The sequence below is a fragment of the Citrus clementina genome, unplaced genomic scaffold (assembly GCF_000493195.1).
Source record: "Citrus clementina cultivar Clemenules unplaced genomic scaffold, Citrus_clementina_v1.0 scaffold_9, whole genome shotgun sequence".
NCBI classification, from domain to species: domain Eukaryota; kingdom Viridiplantae; phylum Streptophyta; class Magnoliopsida; order Sapindales; family Rutaceae; genus Citrus; species Citrus x clementina.
The window spans coordinates 7,832,499-7,841,057 of NW_006261964.1; the positions used below are offsets into that span (position 1 = coordinate 7,832,499).

The 8,559-nt window shown below is 36.8% G+C and overlaps 2 protein-coding genes and 1 pseudogene across 2 annotated transcripts; all 3 read right to left on the reverse strand.

The window, feature by feature from the left end:
- The window catches only part of LOC18033135, an 8,987-nt pseudogene extending 8,139 nt beyond the window's left edge, over positions 1-848 (reverse strand).
- Positions 849-1,861: 1,013 nt separating this feature from the next.
- LOC112098907 (protein NRT1/ PTR FAMILY 5.7-like) lies at positions 1,862-2,284 on the reverse strand. Its single transcript, XM_024185584.1, has one exon. The coding sequence runs from the start codon at positions 2,282-2,284 to the stop codon at positions 1,862-1,864; it is 423 nt and encodes a 140-aa protein (XP_024041352.1).
- A 1,264-nt stretch (positions 2,285-3,548) lies between these two features.
- On the reverse strand, positions 3,549-7,504 carry LOC18032229 (protein NRT1/ PTR FAMILY 5.4). The gene is made up of 5 exons (XM_006420383.2): positions 7,208-7,504; positions 6,336-6,414; positions 5,578-5,804; positions 4,663-5,177; positions 3,549-4,395 (listed from the first exon to the last, which is right to left on the reverse strand). Exons 1-5 carry the CDS (start codon positions 7,502-7,504, stop codon positions 3,549-3,551), a joined length of 1,965 nt encoding a protein of 654 aa, XP_006420446.2.
- Positions 7,505-8,559: the final 1,055 nt, after the last annotated feature.

The window sequence follows — 8,559 nt, forward strand, 5'->3', positions numbered from 1 at the left end:
TTGGTTCACTTCAACTATCTAAGGAACAAACTCAATGTGCAGCCTTGCCCCTTGAGTTTGAGGGGGGCTGTTAAGGAAGCTCATTGTGCTGAGTTTATGAAGAACATGAAGGCAAAGAAGTTCTCAGTCTTAGTCAGTGAAGCAAGTCAATAGTGCCAGCTCATTAGTGCCAGATCAGCAGAATTAGTTACGGGAATTAACTAGTCAGCATAAGTTGTTAATGTTTGTTACTAGTTTCTTTAGCATGTGTATGTAAATATCTTCAAGTATATAAGCTGTAGAAGTTCAGTTGGTATGTAACGAAAACGAATTAAGAAATAAGAACCTTGATTTTTCCTCTGTAAATTTTCTCTTGAAACAAACAGCCTTTAACTTTCTTTCACTTTCCAAAAGAGGGTTGGTGCACTATACAAATTTAAATTTGAACAATATTTAATTTTTTTGGAGTAATCACGAGAATAATATTTCTGCTTAACCTCAACATCTTGTTGAAAAAAAGCTACGGATCCCATCAATGGCCTGATCCAAAATGCTTGTTGGGATTCCATGATTGATCACTTGAAAGAAACCCCACTTCTCACAAGCACTTCTAATTTGGTCAATTACCTGAGAACGCAAACTTGAATCCTTGAGTATTCTTTGAAGGTCTATGATAGGGATGCTGATTTTGGGGTCCCTGCAGATTGGCTTATCATCAAACTTATGTTTAGTGTGACGATCTTGAATGATGATCTGTGGAATGGTTGTGATCCCAGCATCTACGAGTCCCTTAACACCAGCTTTCGTGTCATCAAAAGCTTTCAACTCGCTAACTCTGTCACAAGTAATGCTTCCCATTGCTTGGTGAATTATCTTTTACCTGGTGAATTATGAAGTACAAATGCTGACTTGCGGGTGATTGCTTTTGGTATATGCCGTTTATATGAATATGATTCCTAGCTTGCCACGTGCAACATGTTGAAATATAGCGATAGCATGAAGATGTGGAAATTTGTAAAATTTGATCCTGCGTTATTTATCATGATTAAATTAATTATAAATTATCAATAATAGTCAATTCCGGGGACCACCAATTACTGGGTGGCACATCACAATAATAAATTATCAATAATAGTCAATTCTGCATTATTTAATATTTATGTGGATAAAATTTCAATTAGCTACACTACATTGTTGTTTGATAGTTAACGGTTCACCTTCTCCATTTGTAAATATTATTATGGACTTATAGTGTGGCTTAAAAGCTAGATCTTAAATGAAAAGAAAGCTTTAATGGTGAAATAAAAATTTAAATAAATGATAAAGGGATTAAAGGTTAACCTAATGTTAACAAAAATAATTGTAAAATATACATGTTTTATCATGTTAATTGATGTTTTTCCAGTATGCACATAAAAAAGATCTATTTTACAATTGTTTCTGTTGGCGTTGGGGCAGATTTTTTTTTAGTCTAATTAAGTATATCATAAGTTAATAATAGTGCGTATTTTAACTTTAATAAATTTGGCCACTTAGATTTTTAATTCTGACTCCTTCCCTAATCAATCAAGAAAAAGAATGCTTTTCTCCATAAAAATTAAAATAGAAAATTCAGCAAGGACATAACTGCGGAGATGTTTGATCCTGGATTTATATATCAAAGCAACATCAAAATTATAATACTTCCTTGCCACCGAGAAGAGATATATTCAAGAGCACTGGCCTTATAAAGCCTAAACCATACTAAACTACCTACATGGAATCTAATGCGTACATGCAATGCTTTCTAAAGTGAAACTGTCGCTTGAAAATAGAATTCATGTTCAGCAGCCTCTCTCTATCCGGGCTCCAATTTTATAACAAGGCAGCTAAATAAGATGATTTAGATGGCATCGGCATCTGTAGTATCGTTTGTCTGTAGTCCCTCATTATCTACGATCTGATCGCTCCCTATAGTATTGTTTGCCTGTAGTCCCTCATTATCTACGCTCTGATCACTCCCTATGTAGAGAATCGACAAGAGCAAATTGAAGCACACGTTCACAGCACTAATAACTGTTAAACTCTTATAGTACTTGTCAAGCCTACTATCATCCAGGGTTTCAGCAAAGTCGCCTTTGTTTGCCAAAATGAAAAAGATGTTAAAAATGCTTCCTATTCCGACGAAAAAATAACTTATTGCTGATACATGGTACTCCATCCGTTCAGGAAAATGAGAGCTCGAGTATTCATCACATCCATACCAGGCAAGCCCTTCCATAAGACCTAATAGACAGAATTGTGGAACAAGCCAAAACATGCTCATATTTTACAGTAAATGTTAAATTTCACAGCATGTAAAATATATATATATATATACACACACACACACATACCTAATAAGAGGATATTAGGAGCTTTACCCTTATAAAAATAATGCTAGAGATCTCAATAGTTAAGTTACAATTGATGTGACATTAATTCATTTTGGCTCCACTTTGATTATAATAATGATTAAGAAAAGCATTTCTAGGATCATAATGTCATGCTATACAATTAGTTCCAACAATTTTCGTTTCAGGCATTGGGGCTATTGTTCTGTACAGCGTCCAGAGAATTTTCAGAAACCAACTTTGAGCTACTCAACATGATAGGAATTATCCTGTTAGCAGTGGGTGAAGTTGGAGCGGCGCCTCTTTTGGGACCATTTCTTGCCGATCAATTAAGAGAACATGGTAAAGGAGGGAGAACAGAAAATTCAAATGAGGATCAAGTAATGGCTCAGAAAAGAGTGTGGTGGCGGTTTGCCTGGTGCTGTGGTTCAGCTGCGGCATTCTATGCAAATAATATTAAGACATGGAAGAAGACTTTCATGTTCACATTGTTGTTTATGGGGGGCAGTTTGATCCTCTTGTTGTTGGGTATTCCCTTTTATCATAGTAGACAAATACCTCCTATTGACCGTTTTGCTATAATCCGCGTTGTTAAAACCTCCCTGAAGAAAAAGCATCTCAATTATCCTCTTTCTCCGGAGCTGTTCTTCAGTAATGATGAGGGAAACGTATTACACTTGTCACCAAGAATCAAATTACTCAGGTATATGCCCAACATGTATACACCCACACCCGGCCCGTGGTCTGGCAAAATTGTTGGGGAGACCCTCTTATTTTTATTAATAATTATATAAACCTCTTTATGGACACATTAATACCCTTTTGTGTTCGGGAATAGTCACACCGACCTCCAAGATTTGTCCAAAAGGGCGTATTTATAAACGCGTCTGTGTGATCATTTTGCCAAACCATGAGCTGTCGCTTTCTCTTTTCCTAAAAAATTACCAATAAATTAATTCTTTGAATTGCAGATGGATAGACAAAGCGGCAATTATAGAGACATCAAGTACTTCTAACGAACAAGAAGAGGCAGGCACACTTTGCACTGTGGCCCAGGTCAGGGAGTCAAAATCTCTTCTTAATGCGTACATGCAATGCTTTCTAAAGTGAAACTGTCGCTTGAAAATAGAATTCATGTTCAGCAGCCTCTCTCTATCCGGGCTCCAATTTTATAACAAGGCAGCTAAAAAAGATGATTTAGATGGCATCGGCATCTGTAGTATCGTTTGTCTGTAGTCCCTCATTATCTACGATCTGATCGCTCCCTATAGTATTGTTTGCCTGTAGTCCCTCATTATCTACGCTCTGATCACTCCCTATGTAGAGAATCGACAAGAGCAAATTGAAGCACACGTTCACAGCACTAATAACTGTTAAACTCTTATAGTACTTGTCAAGCCTACTATCATCCAGGGTTTCAGCAAAGTCGCCTTTGTTTGCCAAAATGAAAAAGATGTTAAAAATGCTTCCTATTCCGACGAAAAAATAACTTATTGCTGATACATGGTACTCCATCCGTTCAGGAAAATGAGAGCTCGAGTATTCATCACATCCATACCAGGCAAGCCCTTCCATAAGACCTAATAGACAGAATTGTGGAACAAGCCAAAACATGCTCATATTTTCCAATTGTTTGAGCTTTTCCAACCTGCGAACCTCAACCTGCCATGCCACTACACAGCAAACTGTAGTCATCACCATTCCAATAAATGTTCTCAACACTTGAGCTTGTCTCTTTTTAGTTTTTGGAACAAAATTGGAAATTAAATTTTTTGACAGATAAGAGATCGTTGCACGAATTATCCCTTTAAAAGTTCGTAGAAAGATTAAGTATCTTTCAGAAATCATGTTGGCTCCCTGCCCAGGAAAAAATGTATTTCCTGCTGACAGAACCAATCCAAACACAATGAAGCTAGACCACAATGGCAACAATTTAAGAAGAGATTTTGACTCCCTGACCTGGGCCACAGTGCAAAGTGTGCCTGCCTCTTCTTGTTCGTTAGAAGTACTTGATGTCTCTATAATTGCCGCTTTGTCTATCCATCTGCAATTCAAAGAATTAATTTATTGGTAATTGTTTAGGAAAAAAGAAAGCGACAGCTCATGGTTTGGCAAAATGATCACACAGACGCGTTTATAAATACGCCCTTTTGGACAAATCTTGGAGGCCGGTGTGACTATTCCCGAACACAAAAGGGTATTAATGTGTCCATAAAGAGGTTTATATAATTATTAATAAAAAAAGAGGGTCTCCCCGACAATTTTGCCAGACCACGGGCCGGGTGTGGGTGTATACATGTTAGGCATATACCTGAGTAATTTGATTCTGGGTGACAAGTGTAATACGTTTCCCTCATCATTACTGAAGAACAGCTCCGGAGAAAGAGGATAATTGAGATGCTTTTTCTTCAGGGAGGTTTTAATAACGCGGATTATAGCAAAACGGTCAATAGGAGGTATTTGTCTACTATGATAAAAGGGAATACCCAACAACAAGAGGATCAAACTGCCCCCCATAAACAACAATGTGAACATGAAAGTCTTCTTCCATGTCTTAATATTATTTGCATAGAATGCCGCAGCTGCACCACAGCACCAGGCAAACCGCCACCACACTCTTTTCTGAGCCATTACTTGATCCTCATTTGAATTTTCTGTTCTCCCTCCTTTACCATGTTCTCTTAATTGATCGGCAAGAAATGGTCCCAAAAGAGGCGCCGCTCCAACTTCACCCACTGCTAACAGGATAATTCCTATCATGTTGAGTAGCTCAAATTTGGTTTCTGAAAATTCTCTGGACGCTGTACAGAACAATAGCCCCAATGCCTGAAACGAAAATTGTTGGAACTAATTGTATAGCATGACATTATGATCCTAGAAATGCTTTTCTTAATCATTATTATAATCAAAGTGGAGCTAAAATGAATTAATGTTACATCAATTGTAACTTAACTATTGAGATCTCTAGCATTATTTTTATAAGGGTAAAGCTCCTAATATCCTCTTATTAGGTATGTGTGTGTGTATATATATATATATATTTTTTTTTTTTTTACATGCTGTGAAATTTAACATTTACTGCAAAATAATAAATTTTTAATTTAGCCCAAAGTACTATAAAGTCCTGGGTCCGCCCCTGAATATATATATTGCTTGCAATGATAGACATATGTTTTAATTTCGTCTCTGTTTAGAAGTTTAGCAAATTCAAAACATATTAACTTACAAGGATGTAGGAGACAGTTGAAAAAATGAGGATTCTGAGAGGACGAATGGCATAACACGAAATCCAGGCGGCAACAACCGTAAGAGTTGCTAATATTACATCCTGAATACTCGTAAATATTGCAGCTTTCTGAAGTGTGAATACTTTTGAATATTCGGAGTTGGAGAAGTAAGTTATCAAGACGCCCACTATAGCCAAGTCTACGAGTTTGCGGCTTATCAACAAACCTGGAATCAAAATAATCATTAGAAAAAATGTTCGTGCTCACTAAAAAAAGCTTACACATGAGGACTGCAAGAACAACGTGAGAGAACTATTGTCATGTTTTATAATTTAGCCCAACCTAATCAAAGATCTTAAGTACACCTCTCTTAACTGAAATTATTCTAGGGGATTATCTATTTAGGAATCTCAAAGTTCATGAGCTCTTAATACATACACACATACATATACATACATACATCATCATGTTGTTAAAGTAATGATGTTAGTAAAATACAAAAAAAATATATGTACATGTATTAAATTGTATGATTTAACAGAATTAGTACAAATAAATAAATTACATGATTTTGTAGTGCATTGAAAATTAATTTTATTAAACTATACAATTTACTAGTGTGTCTCCATTAAAAAAAATAAAGACCCTCATATATATATATATATATATATATATATATATATGTATACAAGTTTATGTTCTGAATAAATACATTTTTAAAAGATAGGATTACCTAAGGCCCCACACGCAAAATTACCTGACAGAAATGCAGCAGCCTTACAAAAGCAGACGTAATATCGTACCCAAGTTATGAACCTGTTTTGAAGCTTCAACAGCTGAGAAAATGGAAACATTGTAGTTTCTGAAACTGCTTTTATCTGCAAAGACTTCTACTTGTGAGTTGTGAATCCCGAGACGATGAAGATTTTGTAATTATGCCAAAGTCTTTTAGGTAGTTTATTCAAATTAAAAAATAATAAGTCGCACTTCAAGACCACCTATTGGTCACATCAAGACCACCATTTGGTCACATAAGTCTTCTTTTTTTTCTTCTAACTTTAATCCAGCTAGTCAGCTACGGTCCAACAGGTGCACCGTGCCCTCTTTTTGACAGCACCCCTTACTTTCTTCTATATTTACAGTTTATTAAAGTAATTTCTTTTTCCTCTTTCTTTCACCCCTCACCTTTACAATCTTCCAATTTTTTCCATTTTCAATTAAACCTGTAATCAACCAATTGCAAGCAATAAGAAAAAAGTTGGCAAGCTATTTGCTCTATAATACACAAGTAATTAGGGGTGGGCAAAATACCCGACCCGATCCGACCCGAAAAATTTCAGGTTCGGATTGGATCGGGTTATTAATATAATCCGATCGGATGAAATATTACAAACCCGATCGGGTTGTGATCGGATCGGATAAAACCCGATCCGATCCGAAAACCCGATCGGGTTGCTAAAAAAAATATATATATATCTATGGCCAAACACACACACACGGCACACAGCACACCACACATAATCACACAAATCAGTGAAATCACATACTCAAAAGGTTACACTTTACAGTTTACACAAACACAAAACACACAAAAACAAAAAAATCACAACACCCAACCCGTGAACCCACCCTCAAGAAGCAAGAAAACATTCTCTCCTTCCCGCAATCTGCTGCTGCCGTGTTGCGAGTCCGGCCATCTGCTGCTGCGTCAGCGATCTGCTGTTGCCGTGCTGTTGTCATGCTGCTGCCGTGTTGCGTCCAGCCATCTACTGCTGCGTCCACGATCTGCTGCCGCCGTGCTGCGTCCACGATCTGCTGCCGCCGTGCTGCGTCCAGCCATCGCGAGGAAACTGCTGCTGCGTCCACGATCTGCTGCCGCCGTGCTGCGTCCAGCCATCGCGAGGAAACTGCTGCGCGTCCAGCCATGCGCAAGCTGCTGCTGCACGCCCACCGATCTGCTGCCGAAAACCCAGCCGCCGATCTGCTGCTCCAAGGCTCAAGCTCCAACCCGACCCGAGTTTCTCCCTTAGTCCCTTATGTGTTTTGAATTTTGAAGCTTTCATGGTGTATTGGTATATATGTTTTGAATTGACCCGTTTAATTTGACCCGAATTGGTTTAATTTGACCCGAATTTAATATGATCCATTTTTAATTCGAACCGATTCAACCCAAATTCAACCCGATTTTTTACCCGATCCGAACCGATCCGAATATATATCGGATCGGATCGGGTCGGGTTGTAAGTTCGGGTTGTATTCGGATCAATGTTTGCACAACCCGAATAACTCGAAACTCGATCGGGTTGACCCGAACCCGATTTTGCCCACCCCTACAAGTAATAATGAATTGAAGTTTTTATATAAAAAAATTACATAGATGTAATTTTTTTACGCACACTATTTATCATCTACAATGAAATTAACATGTAAGTAAATTTATTTTTTTATCTTTTATTATATGTATTCTTCCCCTTTCTCCCCCGTATGTCTTTTCATTTTCTCTTTGAATAATCTAACCTAAGGCTTTCTAATAATTGGTTTATTGTTATTATTTTTATAAGTAAACCTTCTCTTTGTTATGTCAATAGGTTTATTTTATAAAAAAAAATTCGTAAATGACCAAAAGTGAGAACCTTAATAAAAATTCAAAACCTATCTTAGTTTTTGTTGTCTTTGTTGATGCATCTTGCATGTTTGATGTCTTAATTATAACTTGTGAGAGTAAGTACTGTAATACAATGATGATTAATGATTATTACTAAGAGTATTCAGAGAAAAAGAAGTTGGTGTAAAATTTTATAAACTTTGAGTTTTCTAAATTTTCACTAAACAATAGGGATTGCATTATTAATAACTAAATAAACACATCCATAACCTTGAAACTACATTTGTGTAAGTTCTTTCTCTTTGTAATGGTTACGAAGACTGACAATTTTCTATTGAAGTTATTTATACATGTATTTCTTTTTCAGCATGTAATA

Coding starts and splice junctions, on each gene's coding strand:
- LOC18032229 (XM_006420383.2), bottom strand. CDS start 7,504: ATGGCTGGACGCGCAGCAGTTTCCTCGCGATGGCTGGACGCAGCACGG. Junction 6,415..7,207: donor TGTTTTCTTGCTTCTTGAGG/GTGGGTTCACGG, acceptor CCATTTTCTCAG/CTGTTGAAGCTTCAAAACAG. Junction 5,178..5,577: donor CAACTGTCTCCTACATCCTT/GTAAGTTAATAT, acceptor TTTTCGTTTCAG/GCATTGGGGCTATTGTTCTG.
- LOC112098907 (XM_024185584.1), bottom strand. CDS start 2,284: ATGAGCATGTTTTGGCTTGTTCCACAATTCTGTCTATTAGGTCTTATG.